General features: G+C 49.3%; 4 protein-coding genes and 1 non-coding gene across 6 annotated transcripts in view; 2 read left to right on the top strand and 3 right to left on the bottom strand.

Annotated features, from left to right (window-relative positions):
- Positions 1-6,812, bottom strand: part of USP39 (ubiquitin specific peptidase 39) — a 28,344-nt gene extending 21,532 nt beyond the window's left edge. Inside the window, exons 1-5 of the mRNA XM_036263113.1 lie at positions 6,495-6,812; positions 3,508-3,577; positions 2,949-3,043; positions 1,626-1,762; positions 40-192 (exon numbers count right to left, since the gene is read on the bottom strand). Coding sequence (XP_036119006.1) covers positions 40-192; positions 1,626-1,762; positions 2,949-3,043; positions 3,508-3,577; positions 6,495-6,762 — 723 coding nt within the window. The 5' untranslated portion in view covers positions 6,763-6,812. The remainder of the gene's footprint in view (positions 1-39; positions 193-1,625; positions 1,763-2,948; positions 3,044-3,507; positions 3,578-6,494) is intronic.
- A 2,980-nt stretch (positions 6,813-9,792) lies between these two features.
- On the top strand, positions 9,793-12,100 carry CUNH2orf68 (chromosome unknown C2orf68 homolog). The gene is made up of 4 exons (XM_036263056.1): positions 9,793-9,940; positions 10,023-10,141; positions 10,998-11,149; positions 11,510-12,100. Exons 1-4 carry the CDS (start codon positions 9,834-9,836, stop codon positions 11,630-11,632), a joined length of 501 nt encoding a protein of 166 aa, XP_036118949.1. The 5' UTR covers positions 9,793-9,833; the 3' UTR covers positions 11,633-12,100.
- Positions 12,101-16,973: 4,873 nt separating this feature from the next.
- Positions 16,974-17,105, bottom strand: LOC118631288. Its single transcript, XR_004959774.1, has one exon. It is a non-coding gene; the product is annotated as a U8 small nucleolar RNA (small nucleolar RNA).
- Positions 17,106-18,119: 1,014 nt separating this feature from the next.
- On the top strand, positions 18,120-22,363 carry TMEM150A (transmembrane protein 150A). Of its 2 annotated transcripts, XM_036263058.1 has the most exons (9): positions 18,163-18,210; positions 18,710-18,890; positions 19,327-19,374; positions 19,712-19,798; positions 20,429-20,496; positions 20,829-20,956; positions 21,178-21,355; positions 21,589-21,828; positions 21,936-22,162. In XM_036263058.1, the coding sequence occupies exons 2-8, from the start codon at positions 18,826-18,828 to the stop codon at positions 21,825-21,827; spliced, it is 813 nt and encodes a 270-aa protein (XP_036118951.1). In that variant the 5' UTR covers positions 18,163-18,210; positions 18,710-18,825; the 3' UTR covers position 21,828; positions 21,936-22,162. The 2 variants fall into 2 exon arrangements, with proteins under 2 accessions (XP_036118950.1, XP_036118951.1); XM_036263057.1 differs by having other exon boundaries at positions 18,120-18,210; positions 21,589-22,363.
- A 788-nt stretch (positions 22,364-23,151) lies between these two features.
- RNF181 (ring finger protein 181) lies at positions 23,152-24,872 on the bottom strand. The gene is made up of 5 exons (XM_036263038.1): positions 24,762-24,872; positions 24,008-24,138; positions 23,740-23,849; positions 23,524-23,598; positions 23,152-23,288 (listed from the first exon to the last, which is right to left on the bottom strand). Exons 1-5 carry the CDS (start codon positions 24,845-24,847, stop codon positions 23,229-23,231), a joined length of 462 nt encoding a protein of 153 aa, XP_036118931.1. The 5' UTR covers positions 24,848-24,872; the 3' UTR covers positions 23,152-23,228.
- Positions 24,873-26,602: the final 1,730 nt, after the last annotated feature.

Genomic DNA, 26,602 nt, shown 5'->3' with positions numbered 1-26,602 from the left:
CACCACGCCTCTCCCTCCCCATTCCCTCCTTGATCCTACCTGAAGGACAGCATTGGCATAGTCGTTGGCCTTTATGTTATTCAGGCCCACAATACCTGGCAGGTAAGTGGTACCATCATATGCCCGGGACAATTTGGCTTGCTTGTCCAAGTTCGCAATCTGCTGCTTTGTGAAAGTGGGCTTCAACACATACTGCAAAGCAAAAGAAAGTTCTAAGTTGTTTTAGGACTATCTACAGAGTTCACAAGATATATCTGGAACAGCAATTTCTGCCAAAAATAAAAAACCCTTTGGTCATGAACATCATACTATACACCCAAAGAGCTCCCACAACAGTATAAAAACTGAAGTAAAATGGAATAGGCCCTCTCCACATTACTGTTCTAGAAGGGGATCTCTGAATCACTGAATCTCAGGTTTTCCCTCAAACAACAGGTCCAGCCAACCCTATGACAAATCACTGCCAGAAGCTGCAGGACACTCAGTCTCTATAGGCAGCAGGGGTAAGAGGCAGCACAAGGACCCAGTGCAGAGCAGGTGCGCCTTGACCCCAGTGTGCAAGACTGAGACCTCATGACTCCCTGGGGTTGGAGGGGAAGGATCAGATCCTTCCCAGTCCTAGTGCTACTGTGTCATGTCACAGGCTGAACAGAGGTTGCCACTAACTCCCTTTGAAACCTTGACTTTGTTTTCCCTTCTGTAAATACTGTCTATAACCTCTTTAACTTCAACTATTAATATGCCTAAAATATTATAATAGCATAAGCAGTATTTCAAACACTCTGAATATCCAGCTTTCCTTAAAAATAGAGCATTCAGCCCTGGCCGGTTTGGCTCAGTGATTAGAGCGTTGGCCTGCGGTCCAGAGGCCCAGGTTCAGTTCCCACTAAGGGCACGTACCTCGGTTGCAGTTTGTCCCCGGCCCTGGTTGGGTCGTGCGGGAGGCAGCCACTCAATGTGTCCCTTTCACATTGTTTCTCTCTCTCTCTCTCTCTCTCTCTTCCTCTCTCTCCCTCCCACTCTGTCTGAACAAAAAAATGGAAAAATGTCCTTGGGTGAGGATTAAAAAAAAATAGAGCATTCAGCACAGTGAATATGCAGCCACTGGCTGAAAAGGAAAATAATAATCCAAAGTTCCAACATTAATCAAAGTCCAAGACAACTTTCCATGCTTTCCACTTAAGTACAGCGACTCTTGGCACAGGTCACAAACAGGAGCCCAGAGATGGGACCGGATGGCCATTCTGGCCACATCATGTCAAAAGCAGGAGGAGGACTGCAGCTTGGTATGCACCGTCCTATGCCAGGCCCAATTCACATCCTTACTCCAAGTGTAGAAATATAACTTATTTCATAAAAATGCTTTCGCCTCAATTAGTAAGCAGCCATATTTTTTCAGTCTCAACCCTCAACATTAAAAGAAGAAATGATGGCTAGGCTGTAGACCATAGGCCATAATTATGCATCCTGACCTCCTTACTTGGTTTCCCCTAGTTCCCTCCCAAAGAGAAAGAAACCTCTTCAGACGAAGGGCATGAAATTCTTCCCTGGGTGGGGCAGATCCCAGGATCCCTGGGATGGCTCTCAGGAGACCTGGTTCCAAACCGGCCCTCTGGGACACACACCGTGATATCTTCCAGAGAGGAATCGATGATCTCATAGTTGTCTGGAAGGCAGTAAAACTTGAGGGTGTGGAGGTTGAGGAAGACATGGTGGCTAAACTGGACACTGTGAATATAGGCATGAGACTTCAAACCCCGGCCTGTAAGAGAGGATAAAAGGCTGTAGAGATAGCAACAATAATAATAAAAAAATAAAAGGCTGTAGAGAAAGGGGCATATTCCAGAAGGGCACAGATCAAGTTTGGTTTTCCTTTCATAATTTTGTACTGGAATGTGTTAATATTAGCAAAAACAAAGTACTATGCCATCCATGAAATGAGTCTCCCATTTGAACTTCTCTCATCACAGAAGGTAGCAAGAAAGAATAGGATGATAGTTACTTTATCCCCTATATGGCATAAAACACTGGCTGGGGAAACTAATTCCATATGTATGAATATAAAATACAACTTATATGTATGTGTATATATGTATGTATACATACATATGAATTAATTTCATATATTATCAAAATTAGGAATGTCTATGTGCATATTAATATATAATGCACGCACATACAGACATAGATATGCACATATACATATCCTGTGACTGTCCATCATTACTCAGTCCCGACTTTCCAAATGCCCACACTCAGGACAATCCTGCACCTAAAGTACCTTAGTTCATTGTTGTCACTCCTTCTAGAATCTCTCTCCCTTAATTCATTCAAAACCTTTAGGACCTGCCAGTTCAAGTCCCACCTCCATCTCCTCCATGAATTCAACACAAACTCTCCCACTAATAATGATCTTTGTATATTTCAACTCCTATGTCCTCATTGACACTCAGTGCCACACAGTCTAGAAGTGATATTTAGTCTATTTATAGAGTTTGTTGAATGTTTTATGTGTTAACCTTGACTATAAGATCCTTATAAGAGCAAGGGATGTAGTTAATATTTCTTTTGAATCCTCCACTATGCTATGTACATAGCATTTGTTTTGAATAAATTGAAGTAATACATCCCTAGAAAAGAACAGAATAAAAAAGTCCTTAGAGCCAAAGGATTCTCAGACCAAAGATTCAAAAATCCAGAGTCTTTGGGATCTCCTACATAGTCTTTCACATTAGTTCTTTCCCCCTTTCATATGTATTCGGGTTCTAACCAATCAGAGAACCGTCTATTGATTTTCTCAGAGTACTCTAATATCCTGGGAACAAAAACACGGACTGTTAGACATGACTCCTAACAGCAGACAGTTTCTTTAAAAAAAAATCTCTCTGGAGCAGACCTGCGGCTGATGCTGAAAAATGTGTAGGTTTATAATGCAAATATTTATTTACCCTGAAAGTACTTGCCACACACCAGACAGGCATATGCATTGATATGGGAGAGGGAGATGGAACACAGTTTCTCAAAGTCAAAGTCCAGCACACTCCTAAGAAAAACAAAACAAAACAAAAGCAATTAATAGGGATGGACGTCTAGGAGAGCACCCAAGTGAAGCAGCCCTGGCTCCGTGCTCCACAATGTCACACAGCATCCTGCAGAGATGGCTCAATAGCCACATATAAACCATGGCCACCTATAGTATCACCTAGCACATAGTGGCGCTCAATAAGTATTTAAGTTTACTATTGTCATTGACACCATGTATCCCACTATTTCATCAAACAAATTCAAAATGAGCTAAAAGCTCTTTATGCCTAAGCCCACCCTAAAACAAAATGCCCTCTGACACTTTAAATTGAAGAGCAAAGATTAATAAATATAGCAAGAAGCATAATTTTCTGGGCAGAAAGCTTTAAAAAGGATAAAATCTTTAAATGTGTTGTTCAATGTGCATTCCAAAGAATTTCCTACATTGTTCTTTTGCTGCCCTCACATCCCTGTCCAACTAACCTGTTAATGGTATCCAGGTATGGGCAATGGCGGCTCCTCCGGTCCTCAGAATCCACGCGGCCATTTTTGGCTGAAAGGAAAATCATCACAGGCTGTGAAAACTGGAAACCGTACTCAGGGTCAAATAACAGTAAAACAAAGAAACAAATGGGAAAAACTAATCAGGGTGAGCTCCTATACATGTGGCCTGGCAACACCCCAAAAAGCTCACTAATGGAACAAGCCACAAATTGAGAGAATATATTTGAAACACACAAAACCCACAGATGATTTGTTTGCAGATTACATAAAGAAATCTCGTGAAGCAATAAAAAAAGACAATCCAATTGAAAATTACTACAGACCACAAATATGAAAAGATGCTCAACTTCATCAATAATCAAGAAAATGCATATCTCCTTGCACAATGATACACCACTTCACACCTACCAGAGGAAAAAATAAAATCAGAAAATTCCAAACATTGGCTAACATGTGGAACAGAGAGAGAATGCTCACATATTGCTGGTGAGAGTGAGACCTGTTACAACCTCTCAGAAAATAGTACAGCAAGATCAAAGCTAAAAATATGCAGACCCTTTGACCCAGCAACCTCTCTATTTATATACTGTACAGAATTTTTTGCACACATGTACCAGGAGTATTTTACTAAAAAATATTTATAGCACAGCTGGTGTGCACCAAGAGATCACTGGTTCGATTCCCGGTCAGGGCACATGCCCAGGTTGTGGGCCCAATCCCCAGTGGGGGGGCATGCAGGAGACAACCTATTGATGTTCTCTCTCATGGATGTTTCTATCTCTCTCTCTCCCTCTTCCCCCCTCTCTCTCTAAAATCAATAAAGAAAAAAAAATTTATAGCACCAAGTTCAGAGCTCAAACTGGAAACAACCCAAATGTCCACAAATAAAATGGAGAAATCTATTCTGACATATCATTAATGGAATACTATGTAGCCATGAACATCTATCTGGATGAACCTCAAAAATATGGCTAGCAAAAAGAAAAAGGCAAATCAGAAGACAGTGTGATCCCACTTATATCAAATACATAATAAAAGACAGTACTACTTAGGGATACATATAAAGCAGAAGTGACTAGAAAAAAAATTTCAGACGTGATTACCTAGGCAAAGAAGGCAGATATAACTGGAAAGGGGCCTGTGGGAGCTTCTAAGGTGCTGGTTATATCCCACTTCTTAACCTGAACAATGTTAGGAAATAATTCTCCATGAGTCTCGTCTTGTTTCTGCACATATTGTGACTAGCAGCAATAACTGCCTCCGGACTATCTTGTCAAAGGTGTTAGTATAGTGAACAACCTTGGAAAACAGAGACAGTATCTCTCTCTAGAGCAAAGGGAAAGCAATCTCACAGTCCATTCTAAAAGACTCGGGATCTCTAAACTCAGAGGTCCTTTCCTGCAGGTTGAATGACTAGGCCCACTGGTTCCCTTCATGTTTCACTATAGGAAGTGACTGGGGAAATGACACCAAGGCTACATTCTTGCTACTGTTACTACTGTAATAAATTGTCTGAGGCCCAATAGTCCCATGTCTTCCTTCAGCTCCCATGAAACTGCAACCGGCTAACTTGGTAGCTTGCAAACAGAGTAAATAAAATCTTAGAACCTTCACAATTTTTTTTTTTTTTTTTTTGAGAGAGGGAGAGAGAGATAGAAATATCCATTGACTGTCTCTTCCACACCCCCTTACTGGGGATCACGCCCCACAACTGGGGCATGGGCCCTTACTGGGAATCAAACTGGTGACTTCTTGGTGCATGGGACGATGCCACACCAGCCGGGCCACAATTCTTGATAAGAGGTAGATATAAGAGTGTACATCCAGGCCTGGCTGGTGTGGCTCAGTGGTTGAGCGTCGACCCATGCACCAAGAGGTCACTGGTTCAATTCCCGGTCAGGGCACATGCCCAGGGTATGGGCTCAATCCCCAGTGTGGGGCATGCAGGAGGTGGCCAATCGATTTTACCTCTCATGGATGTTTCTATCTCTCTCTCCCTCTCCCTTCCTCTCTCTCTAAAAATCAATAAAGAAAAAAAAGTCAACCAATGAATGCATAAAAATAAGTGGAAAAACAAATCAATGATTTTCTCTCTTTCAAGTCAATAATTTTTTTTTTTTTTAAAAAAGAGTATAATAATATATAGATAACCAGGACCAGATGCAGAATTATCAAGTCTTGGAGAATGAGGAACACCTCCCACCGAACCTTGTCCCAAGCATGTAGCCTGGTAATACCATTCACCTGCTACTTCAAATAGGGTCCTACTAACTCTCCAGAAACAAGTATATGTTCAAATCAGGAGCTCCAAGTTCAGAGAAGCAAAACATGTAACTGAGGTAAGCAAGAAAAGTTTCATAAGTACCGTAAACCTATTTCATGATTAGTAAGAATCAACAAGTTGAAAACTTAGAAGCAGAATGAGTGCAGAGGAAAGGGGGGTGCAGTCATGGGGGTTGGGGGAGTGGCACTGGCAGTCCTGAGAAAGACTCTCAAAGGTCATAAGTTCCAGGACTCCTACCCTAACTTAGAGAAGCACAAACACGTGAAACCCGCTTTCCCAAACCACAGCGACTCTGAGTTAGGATTAGAATCCAGACCTCCCGGGATAACAGGTGCCAGAGCCCAGCGTTCAGTGTGTCAATCCTGAATAGTCTAATTCCAGAAAGTACAGCAAGACTCCATTCCCACGTTTTGTAAAAACTGAAGGAGGTGACACCTGTAAAACAATTAGCACAACGCCTGGCCCGCGTTAGGCATTCGACAAAGGAAACCTGCTGCTGTTTATTGCTACTGTGAAAGATACAACTGTTGTTATTACTGAGACGCACTATGCCCTCCTTATGACGCAGTCGAGGTCGCGTCGCGGAAACCGGGGAAGGGATCCCCTCCCTGGGGAGGAAAGGTTGGAAAGGGAAAAAGGAGAACGCGAGATTAGAGCCCGAGCCCAGCCCGGCCCCGCGCACCTCGCACCTCCCGCTCAGGTTCAGAGTCTTCGTCCGCCTCGCGCTCCCGTTTCACCCGCACCGCCGGCACTACGGGCGCCGGGGCCTCGCGCGCGCTCGCCGGCTCGACCTCCCGCTTCACGCGCACCGGGCTGCCCCGGGAGATCGGCGCTTCGGGCTCCCGCTCCCGATCTCGCTCCCGTTTGACGCGACCCGAGCTGACCCGTGACTCGGATTCGCGCTTCCCGCGGGTGGAACCACGAGACTCCCGCTTGGACCGGCTGGACATAGCCACTACCGGCAGAGTCGCCCTGCGCAGGGCCAGGCAATCTGGAGCGCGCGGCAAGCAGCCAATCAGGAGCAGCGCTGTTATCCAGCCAAGGGGCTCTACGAGTCCCCGATGGGGACAAATCACGCCACAGGAAACTAGGACGTACTTGTGCCTCTTGCGGCCACTTTGCCGATGCGTGCGCAGCTGAAAACGATCTGTGGGCCTACTGCCACCTTACCCGAAATTTCCAGCTTAAAGAAACTGGAACTTTTTTTTTCTTTATTATTTTTAGAGAGAAAGGAAGGGAGAGGAAGAGTCAGAAATACCGATGAAGGAAGCTGGAACTTTTTACTGGCTATGGAATTTATGGGTAAAAGAAGTCTGCAAGGGGTCCCAGAGTTCTTCAAGATACGTTGGGTCCCCAAACCAAAATTGGAGGGTCGTCTCCAGTCTCCGCCCTTGCACAGCAGAACTAAGCGTCAGGCCCTGCCTGCAGCAACCCGGAGTCTCTAATTCAACGTTTGGAGGGTTATTCTTGTTAAGGTACAAAAATGCAAACGTGGAACAGAGGAGACTTACAATGACACTAACAAAACAGGCGTCCGGACCTGTGACTTTCACCACCTGGAACTACTTTTTTTTTAAATTCTCATCTAATCATATTTTTCCATTTATTTTCAGATACAGAGGGAGGGAGAGAGAGAGAGAGAGACAGCAATGTGAGAGAGGCACATCCATTGGTTGCCTCCGGGAAGGGCCAGGGTAGGGACCAGACAAGTGAGGTCTGTGCCCTTGATCAGAATTGGAGACTCTGGTTCCCTGGAAGGTTGGTGCTCTAACCACTGAGCCCCAGGCCAGGTGGGAGCTATTTTCTTTGCAGTTCTACTGAGGTGTTTTGACATAAAATAAAACGCGCTTTTAAAGTATGCAGTTGAGCCTGGCAGGTTTGGCTCAGCGTTAGAGTGTCAGCCCAGGGACCAATGAGTTGCCGGTTTGATTCCGGCCAAGGGCACTGTACCTTGGTTCCTGGGTTGCAGTTTGTCCCAGCGCCGGTTGGGGTGGTGTGAGTGGCAGCCAGTTCATGTGTCTCTCTCACATGTGGGTGACAGCCAGTCGATGTCACATCGATGTTTCTCCCTTCCTTTCTCCCTCCCACTCTATCTGAAGATAAATGCGAAAATGTCCTTGGGTGAGGATAAAAATAAATATGCAGTTGTCTCAAAACTGCTAGGTATATGTATATACTCAGAAACTGAAACTGGAAAAGTCGCATTTGTGCTACCTGTCACTACCAGAACCAATGAGAGACAAGGACTGATTTGTAATTTTTTTTTTCTTTATTGAGAGAGGGAGGGAGAGACAGAAACATCCATGAGAGAGAACATCCATTAACTGCCTCCTGCATGCCTCCCATTGGGGATCGGGCCCACCACCTGGGCATGTGCCCTGACTGGGAATCAAACTAGTGACCTCTTGATGCATGGTCAGTGCTCAAACACTGAGCCACACACCAGCCGGGCAAGGATTGAATTTTCATTCTGAGAAGAGGGCAGGTTATTTACCTTGACAAGACTATTGTACATGTTATCTCAAGCCCAACCTTTTTATTTATTTATTTTTCCTCACCCGAGGACATTTTTGCATAAGGAAGAGAAAGAGAGACATGGACTGGTTGCCACCCACACAACCCAAAGTGGGTGGGGACAAACTGCAATCAATGTACGTGCCCTTAGCGGGAAGGAACCCGGGTCTCTCTGGACCGCCAGCTGACGCTCTAACCCCTGAGCCAAACCGGCCAGGGCTCAAACCCAACCTTTTAATGAGAAGGAATGTGTAGGTAAAGGGTTTGGAATTCAGGAGAAAGTAGTGAAGGGAGTTGGAATTCGGGGGAAAAGGTTAATCAGATAAAAGCTTGGTCCAGGCATCCCTTCATCTGCTGACCAGTGATACTTGATCTGCGTTCTGGGCAGTGGTTCTCTCCCTGGGGCACAAGGGCTCCGATACCATCTTGGCCCCTGCAGTTCTCCTGGGGCACAAGGGTCAAACTGAATTGCTTTCGGGCCTCCTGAGTCAGGTCAGGTCAGGTCCAGTCATACATTCCAGTCCCTGGAACAATAGCTTTCCACATGCATTAGTTACCAAGCCTACTAACTATACATCTAAAGCTAAAAAAGTTTTAACTTCTAGAGTTCTGCATCACAACCATCACCACGATCAAGATAATGAACCTCCCCACCTGCCCCAAAGTGTGTGCTTTGTCACGACAGGTTAGGTGGCGCCTCCTAGTTTCACAGGCACAGAAGCACAGGGCGGGTCCTTTCCGACGTGGCCCTTTCGCTCCCCGAAGTTGATTTTGAGATCGACCCACGTGGTGTCCGCCGCGCGGTCCCTCGGTTTGCTCAGCGATGTTCCGCCGTGCGTGCGCTCCACGTTTTGTCCCTTCTCTAATCACAGATCCCTAATCTTGTCTTTTTTTTTTTTTTTTTTTTTTTTAAGGAGAACTCGAAAATGGCACACATTCAGACCCCTGAAACACCCTGGGTCCTGCCGCGGGGGCAGCTAGGACATCAGGCCCGTGGGCGCCCAGCCGGGGGGATGGCAGAGCCGGGGCCGGGGCGGGCGTGGGCGCCGCTGCGTGTCCTGCCAGCGCACTCGCCTCCTCGCAAGCTCTTATGAGGTTGGCGCTCTCCGACCCCCATTTACAAACGAGGAAACTGAGGCACAGCGGGGTTCAGTAGTGCCCCGAGGTCACGCAGCTGGTGACGAAGTTTCACAGCACCCTGTCCCCAGAGAAAGGACGGGAGGCTCCGCGTCGAACGCTGAGCGCACCGGCGTCAGGTGCTGAACTGTCGGACGTACCAGCAGGACGTCTAAATTCTGGTTCCTCAACGTAACGTCACCGAGAAAGGCTGCGCACGTCCCACCACCCACCCGCTCGGGAACTCCGCGCGCGGTGCTGCTCGGCCCAGCGGCCCGTCGGGGGCGGAAGGTCGGGCGCGAGGCCGGAAGGCGGGCGCGGGGCGGTGCCGAGCTCTCCGGGCAGGAGCGCGGCGGTTGGGGCGGCGTTGGTTCCGCGCCCTGAGCTCCAGATGGAAGCGGCGCCGGATTCAGGGCCGGGCCTCTGCTGCAAGCCTGGCGGGCGGCTGGACATGAGCCACGGCTTCGTGCACCACATCCGACGGAATCAGCTCGCCCGGTACCGTCCCACCCCGCCACCCTTACCCCCAGCCCGGCCTGGCCCGGCCGGTTGTCCCTGACTCCCGCTCGGCTCCCCTCAGGGACGACTACGACAAGAAGGTGAAGCAGGCGGCCAAGGAGAAGGGGAGGAGGCGGCACGCGCCCGCGCCGGCGAGGCCCCGCAAGCCCGACCTGCAGGTGTACCTGCCGCGACGCCGAGGTGAGGCCGCCGCCCCGCCTGCCTCCGAGCTCGCGCTGCCTGCGGCCCGGGCCCCCTGCCTCGGCGCACTCCCCTGTCTGTATGGAAAACACCAACACTTACCTCCCCAAGGCTCAGTTCTCGGCGTCCCTCCCCGGAACCTCCACCTCGACGCTCCCCGATCTCCGCTCAGAGATTCTTCCTGGAGAACAGGGAGGGCTTCCGGCCCCCAGTTAAACTTCACTGTTATGGGACATCCCTGGGAGCCAGCAAGAAGTTGTCTGCCAGTTTGCCCTATCTTCCTGTATTTTCCTGTTCCCACTACCTAACACGAACAGGCTCAGCACAGCTGTGGGCGCCCAGGACATAACTGTGGAATGAAGCCCAAAGGCCTTTTCCCACAGCTTTCCTGAGACCTAGCGATCGCAATAGTCAACATATGTTGCCAGATTTGTTGAGCGTTATTTAAAGTGTCCTTAGGTCTTCTGTGCATTTATTAAGTCCTGTAGTTATCATAGGACCCTATAAAGTACGAACTGTTATTTCTGTTTCACAGTCAGGAAAACAGGCACAGAGAGGTTAAGTAACTTGCCCAGAATCTCAGCTGGTAAATGACAGAGCCTGGGTTTGAACCCAGGCACAGCTCTGTCCATCTCCCCACTACCTTCCAACCCTATTCACTAGACAAATGTGTATTGTATATCTACTGTGTGACAGGACTGTGCCGGCCCTGAAGCAGGGATACAGAGGTAAATAAAACTGACTGTCACTGCCTTTCATATACAGACACTCATAAAAAGATTGGGGCTTTTATCTCTGCGGTCAGGGCCTCCAGCAGCCTTCCCCTCTTTCCTCTCACTCTGGTTCATCCTTCTAGATGGCTCTACCCACCCAAGCAACCCAGACTGTGAGGAGTCCGGTGAAGGCAGCAGTAGTGGCGGCTCCCAGCCAGAGCCTTCTGGCCATCAGCTCTTCTGCTTAGAATATGAGGCGGACAGCGGAGAGGTCACATCAGTTATCGTGTATCAGGTACGCCTGGTGGAAACAGCTACAGCCTGAAGGTCCTAGGAACTGGTAGAAATCACTGCCAGCCCCCGAGCCACTGTTTTCATCAGGGTCAGAGGGAAGTGTCTGCTCCACATGGGAGTATAAACTGCTTGGCAATGCTTCGAGCACAATTCCCATCACACAGTGATCCTTAATGGGCAGCAGGGAGGGCTCTTGGCCCTCATTTGAGAATCGCTGTTACAGGGGATATCTGGGAAATAACAGGCACTGACAAAAAGCTGTAAGTCAAATGGAGTTCTTGAGAGATTTGGCTAGGGACAGGGCAGGTCGCCTTTCCAGAAGAGGCCAGGCCCTGAGCTTCCTGACTCTTCCTTCACGTAGGACGATGACCCAGGAAGGGTGAGTGAGGAGGTGTCAGCACACACGCCTCTGGATCCACCCATGCAAGAGGCCCTCAAGTTGCGCATCAAGGAGGAGATTGCAAAACGCCAGAGCCGAGACTGACCAGGCTGAAGGCATTCCCTCCAGGCTGGAGTCACTGCCCAGGGAACTCACCCCTAGTTAGGGGATGCCAGGATCATTCTGGGCTGGTCTTGACACACACATACCCTAGAGCAGGGTGTTGCAGGAGTCATGCCTGATCACCTCCCTTGTAGCCATTCTTGTATATTGGCCTATTTGACCAGCCTAATTTGGAATTTTAGAGAATTTTGTGTGGCTAGCTTGGTGTTCTAGAAGCAGATACTCCAGGGAGAGGCCAAGGTTTATGAAGCCTCATGCCAACGTGCTGCTTTCTCACTGAGTTCCTATGTGCTGGGATATCTGGCCACTGCTGCGCCACCCAGCTCCATAGGCCATATCTGTTACTTTGTGGTTCCTTCCTACTGTGCTTTTGCTCACTTTCATTTATGTTTTCCTAGATCTTTTTTTTACCTCTGTTTCATTGTTCTTTTTTTTCCCCCCCTGTTAATCCTCACCCAAGAATATTTTTCCATTGATTAGGTAGAGTGGAAGGAAGGGAGAGAGGAGAGAGAGACATTGATTGGTTGCCTCCCACACAATCCCAGCCAGGGCCAGGAATAGAACCTGAGACCCTTCAGTCAGCAGGCAGATACTCTTAACTGCTGAGTAAAACCCGCCAGGGCTGTTTCTTTGTTCTCTATCTTTTTGTCTCAGAGTCCATCAGTTCTTCCCCACCCCCACCTCCCAGTATGACTGTGCACCTCCAGCTGCTCAGGACTTTGGAGGTATGGGGTCCTGGGAGGAGGTCTACCTTTCTGAGGAGCTCCCAGTAATCCTGATACCAACACAGTGAGAGATGTTCATTTTTGAGGCTAACTGGCAAGTATGCCTCCCTCCCTTTCCGTGGCTTTTTTTAAGTTTGTCATGTCCCACTGCTTTACACTGTCTAGATAGGAGACTTAGGAAGATGAGGCCAAAATTAAATTGCAAGGATTTCTTGCAGCAATACCTGCCTTGGTTAGGACTATAAATTCTAGCTTTCAACCTCATCCCTAAAGGGAAATTTTCAAAACATGCTTGAAACTGCCTCTTCAGATGTGATTCAACAGTCTTGAAGGTACATACAAAGAGAAATTCAACAGCAATAATTGCCTGTTTGGAATCCTAGTTGCAAAGGAAAAAAAGCCCAAACAATGCCACAGAGGAAGTGGAATGATGCTTTCTTATATCTCTTCCCCTGCCCCATTCTTTCTCCTTTCCTGCCTTCTGAGAGTATATAATCTCCCAGTGGATCCTTAGAATAAAGATCCCAGGAGTATCAGTGCTTTCACCTAAGTGAACATTTTCCCTAATGCAGGGTTAGGCTAAGGTTGAGAAATCTACACGCCATCTTGTACACTGCAGTCCCGAGCCACTTCAGTTTTCCAGCATATTAGCCTAACCTCAGTGACTTGAAAATTGGGGTTTACACGAGCTGGTGAGCACTGAGACTTCTTGAAACCAAAGTCCCCCTGCCTCAGGGGTTTCTTCACATCAGGGTCTCAAGATCAGTCTGGCTGGTTCATCTCAGAAGCTTTTCTCTTAAAGGATACCTGAGGACACTCTTAAACTACATTATTAAAATGCAGCTATCCACAGCTAGCAGTGACAGGAATGCCAGGAAGGTGAGTGAGGTGGGTAAGTTAGAAGGGCCTGCTGTGAAGAGACCAGAGTGCTCCTGACCCACAGAGCTGGCCCAAGGTTAAAGGCCTTAAATTTGCCAGTCCTGGGCTCAGTTCTACTTTTAAAGGAGAAAGTCTGCCCTCTATTTATTCAGCTGGACTCAAAGTGCCTTTTGACATAATGTTAACTACCCTCCAGAGCCTCCTGGGTCAAGGAGGCTGTGCCATCCCAGTTTCCCTGCAGCTCAGAGGACCAGGCATTTTAGTCTTCCAGCTCTTCAACTGATCTTCTGACTTGGACATGGGATTTCACTGGAACGCTTAGACTTCCCAGTCTGGAAGTATCTATGGGGTCCATCTCCTCTCAGCTGGATGGCCTGCTTCCTGGATTTATTATAGAATTTAGAAACAAGACCAGAAGAGGAAGTTGGGAATGTAGCACCCGAAATTTTAGCCTCCATTTCTGTTTTGTGAGAAGGGAAGCGTGTATTTATTGTCTTTCTGTGTTTGTCTTGTAATCCTCACTCAGGTAAGAAACTGGTGGAACTCCTTGCGTGTAAAATTTTTCTTGAAGCACTTTGCTTATCAAGTGCATGAAAAATATTTTCCACTCAAGAAAGTATTCTAATTCTGAGCTAATTTATTCAGTATGACTATATAAAGCACTAAGCCTGCTTTAGTGCTTAAATGGGAGGTTGTCCTTCAGAGCAGAACTGTTGATGAGGTAGCCAGTGCTTAAGGCGTGCCTGAAATGCTTCTCTGGTGATGGCCTTGGCCAGGAGACAGCTTTCTAGCACAGGCTCATGGCTATTGCCACCCATCATCTGGATCCAAGATGGCATTATCGTTTATTCCCAGACCTGCCTCCAGCTGTCTTTCAGCTTATTTCAAAAATCAGTGCTTTGCCATCAAGGAAAATGTTGAGAGCATTTCCACAGATTCAGATACGTCCCAGAGGGAACTGTCCCGTGCTGTGTGGTACAGTGGCAACAGTGTTGACTAGCTGGAGCTTTCTGGCAGGCTGCTTCGGATTCAACACTCACTTGACTAGATACATTTTTGGCTATCCAAAAAAAAAAAAGTCTGGTAGCCTGATAGGCATATCTCATGTCTATTTAAAATGAAGTGTTCTTGGCCCTGGCCAATTTGGCTCAGCAGTTGAACGTCGGCCTGCGGACCAGAGAGTCCCAGGTTCAGTTCCCGCTAGGGGCACGTACCACAAAAATAAATAAATAAATAAAAATAAATAAAATGAAGTGTTCCTTTACTTACTGAGGGTAAGCCTTCGATTTTAAGGTTTTGTGTTTCCTGGGCCAAAGCGGATGATGTTACTAATAGAAGGAAGCTGGGGTTTGCATGGGGCTTGGGCTCTGCAAAAATAAACACTAAAGCTTGAGTTCCAGCCAGTTGGCAAGCATGGAAATCTTTGACGAACATAAAGCAAGAAAAGAATATACAGCTTTTTTATTGAGAGAGAGAGAGAGTAGGAGCCTGTGGAGCCTGGCCAGACATTAGGAAAGACCAGCGTGGGCAATAGCAAATCCTTCCTATGGAAGAGCCTCTGAAAGAGAGATTCTACCAATTAGAGATTAGCCTGTGGACCTGGACGAAATCCTTTGGTGTAGTGGGTATCCAACCTGCTGCACAGTGAGATCTGTGGATGGTCGAGTAGTGGATTCCCAGCTGGTTCACAAATATAAATGAAGCCTTTACATATAGAAAGAGGAATAAGGACATTATTTTCCTACCTCTGAGCCTTTTGGGAGAATCGCCGTGGAATGTTGAAAATTATTTGAAACATTTTAAGCTCCTTCCATTTGAATTCCTATCCTGTCCCTGAGGATTTAAATGGCCAAGAAGCCAGACACCCACCCCAAATTTCCTGAGTGATTGGAGTGATGCTAGAAGTGAAAACCTGAGTGAATGGCTCCTCTACCTTTTTAGAACTACCAGAATGACAGACTGGTAAACTGGTTATGTTGTGATGTTAAATGTATAAAAAGCCATATAGTCTGTTCTCTCATTTCAATGTTTTTGCTATGTGGATGAATAAAGTGGAGTATGCAAATTATTTGAAAATCCTGGAAGGAAGGTACTTTTCAAAGACAGTATTCTTTTTAACCAATAAATATTTTTACAGCACTGTTTTGCCAAGAGTTGTGAAATCACTTGTGTATGTGAGGAAAGTGAAGACTAAATACCTGCTCTTAACGTCATTCAGCACCACAGAATCAGCACTTGAAATCTCATCTCTTGCTTTGCCTATTTTAAGAACTGTGCTGCTGGGAGCATAACATCTAGACTCACTTAGCTTTAGAACTGGAAGGGACTTTTAAAGACTTCTGGTCCTATTTGTCTGATACATGACTCTCTTCTACCAACTATCCATGAAGAGCCCTTCTGTCACAGGGAGCTCTATCTTGGGGTAACTCCTTTAAGAACTACTCATACTGTCATATTAAACCCAAATCTTCCTCCTTGTCACAGCTCTGGAGCACTTGTCTACCCACTTTACATTAAAACAGCCAGTTTAGAACCTGAATAGTCCTTTCAGGTCTTTCGAATGCTAAAAGTTGGACAGGAACACAAACCCAGGTCAATAAGATAGTAAATGTTGATTAAGAATGGCAAAGCTACTAATGAGATAGGAAATGCTGAGAGTTCATGGCACCATTGGGCAGATGAGAAAAATGGGTCTGCACCAATGGGAACACACCTGTGCAAGAAGATGATGCCTCTCTGAATTAGAAAGAGGTGCGCCTCTGTCCTGGGGCACAGCATGGCCAACAAAAGGTGTACTAAGTTTTACACCCCACTGGTCCATTCAGCCTGGTGTTTTTTACAGTAATTGCTCTGTACTGCCATACTTTAACTATTTGTCCTGATGCAATTTGGGAAAGGGCTCTCTTTCCATTTTTGTTTGGTTTTTATTTTATTTTTTCCTCCCTCTTTCCTTTTTTAACTGCCACTGGCTTCTTTGTCAAGCCGTTGTCTCACTTATCTGCCAATTTGCCTAACAATACTACCCTGTTGCCCTGGCCAGTTTGTCTCATGGGTTGGAACCTCGGCCTGCGGACCAGAGAGTCTTGGTTCCATTCCCGCTAGGGGCATATACAATAGATAGATAGATAGATAGATAGATAGATAGATAGATAGATAGATAGAAGATAATAATAATAATAATAATAATAATAAATACTAGTCTGTTTACCTTTGCCTCAGTAATTCTGGGCAAAGGGAAACCGGCCTCCTGGCAGCCTGGGCCCATCCTCCCTTAAGGTAAATGATCCATTGGCCCCAGTGTTGTCTTACAAGGGCTCTCAACATTCTGAGCTTTCTTTTAGGGTGCCAGGCACCCTTCTGATGTGTGTAAGGGACTATTCTGCTCTTTTAATTAGGAACAGAACCAAGAGGGCACTCTTGGCCTATAAGTGTTTTGGTTTTTTTTAAATAATCAGGAGCAGCCCTGGCCGGTTTGACCCAGCGGTTAGAGTATCGGCCTGCGGTCCTGAGAGACCCGGGTTCGGTTCCCGCTAAGGGCGTGTACCTCGGTTGCAGTTTGTCCCCAGCCCTGGTTGGTTGTGCGGGTGGCAGCCACTCGATTGATGTTTCTCTCTCTCTCTGTTCCTGTCTCTCCCTCCTACTCTACCTGAACAAAAAAATGGAAAAATGTCCTCGGGTGAGGATAAAAACAAAAAACAAAACAAAACAAAAAATAAATAATCAGGAGCAGTCAGGGTGTTGCAGGTCCTGATTACGCAGAAACGTTAATCACGAATCATGCCATCTCCAATCATCATGTTCCAATCTGCCCTCCAAAAGTAGGAACAGGTAAGGATTATCCTACCTGACAATTGGTCTGTAAATTTTGCTGAAAACTGGTGGGTAATTTATTCCCACACTATCCTGTCTCCTTTTCCCAAATTGCTCTGGGACTCCCACCTTACTCTCTTGCCTACCAACACCTGGCCTTGTGTATCTTAGCATGGACAGCCTGGTCTCTGCTGCCTTGTTTCCAGTTAAGTGTTAAGCAGTCAGGTAACATGTTTTGGACACCTGACTTCTGGACAGTAGAACTCTGCTTGTACCCTTGAAAATGCATTCCGAGAGCCCGGATGGTGTGAGCATGGACCCATGCACCAAGAGTGGTTTAGCATGGACCCATGCACCAAGAGGTTGCTGGCTGGATGCCGGTCAGGACACATGCCCAGCTTGTGGGCTCAATCCCCAGTTAGGGGCATGCAGGAGGTGGCCAATTGGTCGATGTTTCTCTCTCTCTCCCTTCTCTCTAAAAATCATTAAGGAAAAAAAAAAAAGATTTAAAAAAATAGCATCCTCCTGAGTTTGCTGAGTGGAGGGAAGCATAATCCAAATCCAGGGCGCTTGAATTTAAGGACCAGCTAAGGCTTCTCTGCGGACCACCTCGCCCGGGGCAGACAGGCGCCGGGCGCCAAGTTGAGGGAGATAACCCGAAGTCTCACTTGTCGGCCCGTCCCTGCTGCGGAATGTGCCCTGCGGCGGAGGCAAGCTGGTTCCAGCGACGTGCACGACGACTTCCAGGTGGAACTGGAAGGTGGTGCAGTCGCCAGCTTTCTGCCTCCCGAAGCTTCCACAGCAAGAACAGGGGCAACAGGACTATCCTTTTGGCATCTCGGAGTCAGAGCCGCTGCAAGAGCCCCGCGCCACGGTCCTCACCCCCAGGTTCCCGAAGCGGGGGCACCACCCCCGTTCCACCGGGACTTCGCGCGGGGTCTCGGGAGTTGTAGTCCTGAGCAGAGCACGAGCCCCCGGGCCCGCGCGGCGCGGACTCCAGGTCCCGGCGGGCGGCGCGGCGCGGCCTAGGGCGAGGGCGTGGCCGTCGGCCCTTTAAACCTGCAGGGCCGCTCAGAGGGCCGCAGCCGGGGACGGCGCCGCGCGGGGGCTGGACACTTTGCGGCAGCAGCAGAGCGCTCCGAGGAGGTGCGTACTGGGTCCTTTATTTTCCAGGACCTTCCAGGGATCACCGGAGAAGGCTGTGCCCCGGGCCTGGGGACTCGCTGGCTGCGGTCTCCAGGTGTCCACGCGGACGGGGGCCGGGCTGGGCTTCCCGCTTGGTCCCGCCCTTTCCCGGGGCGCGGTGGTCGCGTGGTTGCCTGCGTGTGGCCGCCCCTCTACCGGAGCTGGGCTTTCTTTGGCTTGGCCCCGGGGCCGTCTAACTGCAGCCCTGGCTCCCAGCCCCGCGCCCTCAGGCGAGGGAGGGTGACTCCCTGTCCAGATGTTATAGCGCCGCCTAAGCCCCCGAGCAAGCCTGTGGCTTTTGGGTGGGATGCGGACGCCCCCGGTGGGTGCCAGAGGCTGACCACGTTATGGCGTGGGCACTTCGAGGCCCCGGCGGAATGACCACCTTCCTTTCCCACCCACTCCCTATGGCTTTGACCATTCACTGGACCCTGGACTTTGACCCCTCTCTCTCCACCAGGCCGGGGCAGTTGATGGTTTTGGCGAAGTGTCTTAAGGTAGCTGGGCCTGCCCCCTCTTCCCCACCTACCTCCTGTCATCCCTCCCACATCACTACCACCCTGGCTCCCCTCCCTCATGACCGCCTGGATCCTCCTTCCTGTCAGCTTATCAGCATTCTCCATCACTGGCCTATGGATTGTGTGAGTAAAGAGGAGGGGGGGAGACAACTAGGAGACAAAATGGGCCTGGGCTGAGGGATAGGACCCAACAGGAGCTTGATGGCACACACAAAGCCCCTTGTCCTGTGGCAGGCCCCAGGGTGATACCCAGAGTCACTCTGGCTGTCTCCAAAGCCTGGCCTGGTGCCTGGGCACACAGTCCCTTGGGACAAGCTGGCACCACTGCTGTCCAGCAAGGTGGCCCTGACAGACATACATCTAGCCAGGGCAGCTTCCAGAGGTCCTCTGGTTTGTGGCCATTGCTGTGGGTTCTGGTGTGGTGTCAGGCCTCAGGGCCACCCCAGCTTGAGTCCCTAGCAAGGACAATGAGGCTGAATGGGGCCAGAATCAAGGGAGAAGAGAATAGTCAGTGGGGGAAGGCTGGGTGGGTCATGGGGTGACTGTTCTGTTCCCACAGGTATGCCATGGCCGTGATGAACCGCCACGTGTGCCCTGTGGAGAACTGGTATGGCGCACTCTGCAGACAGCTTCATTCTAAAGCTCCCTTCATCTCTGTTCCCTCTTGGGCCGGGGCTGCTGCGAGCCAGACGGAGACCCTGGGCCTCACTGCTCTTCTCTGACATTGGCGCGCCTGCCCCTCCCCAGGCATGGCTTTGTGCCCACTTACCTGCTTTCCACCATCCCTTCGCCCCTTTGGCTTCTGTCTTAGGCGTACCCTGGGAAGTGGACTCTCCTGCCCCTAATAAGGAAGGTCTGGTAGGGTGGTCTCAGAGAGGCCTGATATACAAGCCAAGGGGTTAGGGGAACCCCTTTCCCTCAATCTACTCTGTCCTGCCTTTCAGGTCCTACAACGAGTCCTGTTCTCCTGACCCCACTGAGCAAGGGGGTCCCAAGACCTGCTGCACCCTGGACGATGTCCCCCTCATCAGGTAAGGCCTGGAAACTGAGCTGATCAGAGAGACCCAAGGCCCTGATAGACTCGTAGTCAAGCCCGTCAAGCAAAGGCCTGTCCCAAAGATCTCATAGGAATAATAATTATATTTCAAGCACTTAACAGTACTACTTGCCAGTTATTATGTACCAGGCATTGTACTGAACGCTTTACATGATGTCATTAATCCTCCCAGCATTGAGGCAGCTATTGTTTTCACTATTTTATAGGTAAGGAAACAAACTGAGTTATGTCGTCCATTTAAGTCATACAGCTAGTTAATGGAGATACCTGGATTTAAGCTCAAGCCCTCTGATTGCCCAGCCCAAGTTCTGGCTCAAGGAAAGCCAGACCAACTGCAGGCCTTGACAGTCTCAGAGAGTCCAAGGAGTCTCAGGGTCTGCCGAGCCATCCTGGGCACTCCCTAACCTGTCACACACCTGAGCTCTGCTTTTTTAAGGGGGGGGGGGGTCCAGTTGGGACCAGTTGTTTGTGAGAGACACTGGCCCTTCTCATAAATCAGTGGCTTAAATTGGGCACAGATAAAGCAAGAGAAGGCAAGTGGGCCAGAATGGGGTCCCTCTGGTGCTCCTGCCCCTCTCACTTTGTCCTTGCCCCCTCCCCTCAGCAAGTGCGGCACATATCCCCCAGAGAGTTGCCTCTTCAGCCTCATTGGCAACGTGGGTGCTTTCATGGGTGAGTTGTGCCCTTAGTCCCCCTTAGCCAGCCCAGTCCAGCCTACCCCCACACATCCGTCCCCCCCCAGAAGGGTCCAGGAAGCCCTTGCTCAACACAGCCCACTCAACCAAGGGCTAAAGCAAGAGGGGCCACTTCTCTCCCTGTTCCCTGAAGGCCAGAGGCTGACTCCCACACAACCATCCTGCTGGCTGGAGCTTGTTCACCACCTGCCCATCTATTCCCTTCTGGCCCTCAGAGTGTCTGGAGGGATGAGAGCTAGTGGGCTCTTGGGCAGGGCTGGGCCAGAGGAAGGCACTAATGCTGGCACCACCCATACTCTTCTTCCCCAGTGGCTCTGCTCTGCCTCCTGCTCTACGGACAGCTCCTGGAGCAGAGTCGGCATTCCTGGATTAACACCACAACACTCATCACAGGCTGCACCAACGCTGCAGGTCTTGTGGTGGTTGGGAACTTTCAGGTATACACCTACCCACCTCCTGAACGTCCCCGGAAAATGGCAAGGCTGTCTGAAGGGATCCTCAGTCTCCTGAGAGTTGATTGAGGCTGCAAGGGCAGCCCCTCAAGTTTGGGGGTGGAAAAGGAGGGCCTGGGAAAGGGGAAAAGAGAAGGGAGGAAGGGGGACAGAGAAGAGGGGTGAAGTGGGGCTATTTACTAATCAGCACCTCTCTCTGGGCCCAGGTGGATCATGCTAGGTCTCTGCATTACATCGGAGCTGGTGTGGCCTTCCCTGCCGGCTTGCTGTTTGTCTGCCTGCACTGTGTCCTCTCCTACCATGGAGCCACTGCCCCCCAGGACCTGGCTATGGCCTACCTGCGGATTGTGCTGGCAGCCATCGCCTTCGTCGTCCTGGTCCTCAGTATCCTTCCAGGATAGAGCAGCCAAGAACTCATCCTGTAGGCAGCCCTTCTCTCGCCCAAGATGGGGGGAGTATGGCACACCTTCCAGATCACACTGCCCTACGGTCTTCCACTCCCTCTCTTGGGAGGTCAGGCCCAGTAGTTTGTCCTAACATATTTACATGTCCGGGAAAGCAGGTGTGTCACCAGTCTCCCATGTACCCTACCGAACATTTCCTTAGCCCCGTTCCAGGCGGTGTCTTCTTCATCCATGAGAATTCTCAGCTGCAGCACGGGGCAGCTCTGTGTGAGTGGGTGTTTGTCATCGACATCCTCGTTTTCTATGGCACCTTCTGCTACGAGTTTGGGGCAGTCTCCTCAGAGACACTCGTGGCTGCACTGCAGCCTGCTGGCCGGGCCTGCAAGTCCTCTGGGAGCAGTAGCACCTCCACTCACCTCAACTGCGCCCCTGAGAGCATCGCCATGATCTGAGGTCTGGGGAGGGTGGCTAGCCCAGCCTCTACTCCTCCTCACCCCGTGTCTTCTTTGCATTTATTTTGTACCAAAAACAATTTTTGAGAGTATTCTTTTGGGATACAGGCTTCCTCGCTCTGGGAGGAGTGGCCATCCCGCATCCACCTGTGCCATAGAGGAGCGGGCCCTGGCAGCTGCCTGAGCTGTGCATGATCTGCTCCCCATTCTACAGTGTTATTTTTGTGTTTCAAGGTCACATATCCTCAGTCACCCAGCCAACCCTTCAGGTGCCTTTATTCCCCAGTGCTGAGGCCAGACCACTGGGGTTTCCTGCTGCAGGAATTGGGGGCTGGGAACAGCAAGAGGGATAGAAGTGGTGGGGGAGGGGGGTGAGTACACCTTAGTCTGTGGGAAGGCCCACCTTTGGGCCCACTGAACTACACTGGGATTCTTCACTCTGCCCATTACTCTCTTTAGGGCAAATAACACAGCCGAACCACGTGGGTATTTTAGTACTTTTTTTTATATATATCTATTAAAAGAATTCTAATTTGCATGTTTGTGGTCTGTTCTGGAGAGTCAGAGTTCCTGATTCAGGTCAGCTTTCCGTAGGCAAAGATGCCCCCAGGGAGGGTCCTGAGTGCCCTGTGCTCTTTGAGAGCAGGGCTGCCTCGAACAAAGGTACTAGCCAAATATTCCTCAACGGCTTGAAGCTCTTTTTGGGCTAAAGAACTGACTGGTCTGATTTTTTTTTTTAATATGTTTTTATTGTTTTTTTAGAGAGAGGAAGGGGAGAGAAATAGAAACATTTATCAGCTGCCTCCATAACCTTGCAACCTAGGCATGTGCCCTGACGGAATCAAACCAGGACTTCTCAGTCCATGGGACAATGTTCAATCCACTGAGCCACACCAGCTGGGCTGATGTGATCATTTCATACTTCCTTCCCCACTCAGAGTCTGGTTTAAAGTTTGATTCCTTAGTATAAGGGGGTGGGGTAGAGCCATGTAAAGAGTGGCTTTAAAATGTAGAAACAAAAAGAAAAAGCACCTGGAATTTCAAGGCTGGCTACAAATTACAGGGAGAAAGGGATGCATCTTTAAATATCAAATGGGTGCCAGATCATAACATAATGCTTTCCAGCCAAGAACTCATAGCTCCAAGCCCTGGCTGGTCCGGTGGCCAAGTTCTTGAACTGGGCTCCACTGCCCTCAGGCCAGCAAGCTTGGCAGGGAAGGATATGCAGCCTGGTGCCTTCTGCAGTCCAGGCCCACCTTCCCCAGTAGCAGTAGGGCCGTAGTGGAAGGCCCCTGCCCAGGCTTGTGAGCAATGCAGCTGCAGGGTGGGTAAAGAAACCTTTAATGAGGGTTTGAGGTGCCAGAGGAAGGCGTGGAGGACCGGTACTCAGCCCCAGCTGCCTCATGTGTACATGGCTCCATGCAGGTTCTCCAGCCGGTGCTTCTGCTGTTGCTTGCGAGCCTGGAGGAAAGAGGCAGGGGCCATATCTGAAGGCCTGTAGGAGAATGGATGGGGCAGGTATCGAGGAACTGGCTCACACTATTTCCAGGCTCCTGGCATCTACAGTGCCTCTCACCAAAGTTACTGGGAACAAAGCCAGAGCCAGGGACCTGAGGCCTACCCAGGTTTGCTGAGAGCATTGCAGACAGCCTGAGGAAGCCCCATTCCCACCCCTCCACTTATCACCAGCACCTACCTTATCTCGTCTATGCTCCTCATAAGTGTCATCATCAGTGGGCAGTTCGTGGCGGCAGAGGGGGCAGGAATTTGTCTGGGAAAAACAGGGTAGTTTTCCAGCCCAACCCTAACTAATATTCATCCCCTGCTCCCAGTTCTCACCCTGACCCTTCTCCGATTCCCCCAACAGCTCCTAAAAGAAAGGGGCTTGGGAAATGGGCAGGGTGAGCAGTACCTTGCTTAGCCAGGGCAGAATGCAGTTGGAATGGAAGAAGTGATGGCAAGGCATCTCAATGGCAGTCTCCTCCTCCTCAAATTCCAAAAGACACACTGGGCACTTGAGCTCTTTAGGAGGGAGTGCTGATCAGGAGAGCTGCTACAGGCCCCACCTCCCATCTCCCTCTGCTAAAGGGCATTTGCCCCAACCTGGCCTGGAAAACTGAAGGGCCAGTCCACAGTCTGGCAGACCTGCCCCAAAGAGCAGAAAGAATTCCTGTTCTCACCAGACTGAGAGCCCCTGATGACTGTCCTGGGAAGGTTTTCAACCACAGCCTTGGCAGCAGGTGGAGGCAGGTGGTGATCCCAATCTACTACCAGCCCCAAGTCTTCAAAGTCCATACTATTGAAAAGTGACCTGGGAAGAAGGACACAAGGTCAGGAAACCATACTTCCTCTTTGCCTCCACAATTGACTCAGCATCAATAGGTAAAAACTCTGTCCAGCTAATAGTAATAATAGACACCCCACTCAGTAGTGCTCACCAGGTTAAAAGTACAATGAGAAATGTTTTAACAGCTGCTATCACAACCCCAAGCACGCAGGCTATTTATTGCCATTTTACATGAGGCAACAGGCTGAGAAGTTACTCAGGCTACGCAGAAATGACCTGGTAAAGCCAGATTCCAGGAGACAGTGTTGGCGTGCTTGTTACTCCCAACCAATGTACCTACTCACATTTATTCGGCCCCTACCCCGCCCCCGAGGTTCGCCTTCTCCGGTACCATCTAAAGCCCGCTGCCCTCCGGCCACCGACTTCCCCTACTCCACTCAACTCAAGTCTTTCCCAGAATCCCCTCACGCGGGAGGCCCACGAGCGATCCAAATTATCTACTCCCCCTGGAATCTAGTCTCCGGACAACTCCGCGGATCAATCATCCGTCCTCCCCAGAATCTGCCGCCCTAAATAATCCGCCCTCTCCAGCCGGTCCCAACCAGACACCTGGTGCCTGGCGCCACCTCCCAGCCCCGCGCATCCACCTCGCGAGCTCCAGCAGCATGTTGGTTCGGGCCTCCTGGTCAGGGTCCGACGGCTCGCAGTCGTGCTCATCGAAGTAGGACGCCATGGCAGCCGACGGTCTGACACAGCAGCCTGGGACCCCGCGGACCGCAGCCTCGCAGCAATGGCCAATAAACTGGCGAGTTGATAAAAGATGGCCAATCATAGCATCCAAAAGGCGGACACTGTGGTTCATTCGATGCACAGAAAGCGGAAGTATTAATTTTATCACCTTTCATTGGCTTGCGTGAGTCACGTGACCAAAGACTAAAGCCAATGGCAGGGGCCGGGGCTGATCAGAAAACTTTTATTTTGTTGTCCGAGCCTAGGATAGGAACGTGGGAGTGAGGTATGGGCCGTGTGGGTGTCGCCCTGAAAAGCCGACTCTGTGGGGTGTAGGGTGTCCTCAGTTCGCTCTGCGGCTCAGAGGGTCCCGGCAATAGAGATGCTAAAGGTCTCCCAGAGGGGGAGGCGCTGGTCTGGGGGCTCGGGGTCTTACAGCCCAGGGGGAGACATCTTGGAATCGGCGCTTCCCGCAGCTCTGCTTTCTTCTGTGTTAGACACAAAAATAAAGGGTGGGGCAAACCTCCCCCATCAAAAGAGAGAGGATCTCTGCTGGAGAATCTGGGGCCTTACTGCTCCTGGGCCTATCAGCGTGACCTTAAGTCCATCGCTCAACTTCTCCTCTAGCTCCTGTAGAACTAGTGGCTGGAGTTAAATAAGTAGTTTGCTATGGATGCATGGAACAGAATAACATCTCAGTGGGTGGTGTGGACCAGAAGGGGCCACATGCTAACCTGACAAACTCAGGGAAGGCCTGCGTGGTGGCCTTGCAAACTCAAGAGACCTAAAGTAACCACAGAGGATGGTCTGAAATTGAAACCTTTTAACTGAAAGCAGTGTATGCAGGTAGTCATGTCCTAAGCTGGCATCTTCCTTGACCAAGATCAATCTTTATGTTCTCTGAGCCTGTCTATTGTATTTTTGCATCTACAATAACATATCTTTGGAATGTCAAAGTAAGTTTCCTTTTCCCAGACCCCTTACAGCACAGGCACTACTCTGCAGATACCCGAAATCCCCTCATTGTTATTAATTGTTGACTGTTAACTATCCTGTACACACCTATGTAAAAGATGTATGCATCTGACTTTTCATCCAATCCCAGGTTTCCCTGCTTTGCTTTTTCCTGCCTCTTTATCACCAGTGGATTTCATGTGACCCACTTGTGTCTTCTCTTTTGATTGTATCGTATAAAATAAGGTGCAAAACTGCCATTCCTGGAGCATTATCTTAATCCATTGAGATTTTGCTTCTCGATAGTTGTCAACAGTTTTGGCTCAAATAACTCACAAAAATTCTTTACAGGTTTGAATGTTTCTTACGTTAACAGAGGCAGGGGTGGGAGGTGGAGAGGACAGGAAGAGATTAACCAAAGAACATATATGCACACCATGGATACAGAAAACAGTATGGGGAAGGTCTGGGGTTGAGTTGGCTGGAGGAGGGCAAAAAGGGAGAAAATGGGATATATCTGTAATAATGTCAACAATAAAAAACAAAAAAGTAGTTTGCATCACTGGCTACTTGTGACTCTCCTCAAGAGAGGAGAAAAGGGGTTGCTGCTTCAGGGGGAAAAAATCTGATAACCCTTAAAGTTTCTGATTAAATTGATCTATGCCTGGGTGTGGTATTTTCATGAGTTCTACATGTGATTCTAACATGAGGCAGGGTTGAGTCCCACAGCACTAAATGATTTGGGTGATAGCTCCCATTTATTTAGCATCTAGAACCTTTGCATTTATGGATATGGGAGCTAAGT

This window comes from Molossus molossus, unplaced genomic scaffold (assembly GCF_014108415.1).
Source record: "Molossus molossus isolate mMolMol1 unplaced genomic scaffold, mMolMol1.p scaffold_m16_p_15, whole genome shotgun sequence".
NCBI classification, from domain to species: Eukaryota; Metazoa; Chordata; class Mammalia; order Chiroptera; family Molossidae; genus Molossus; species Molossus molossus.
This window is presented reverse-complemented; position numbering and strand designations above follow the sequence as displayed.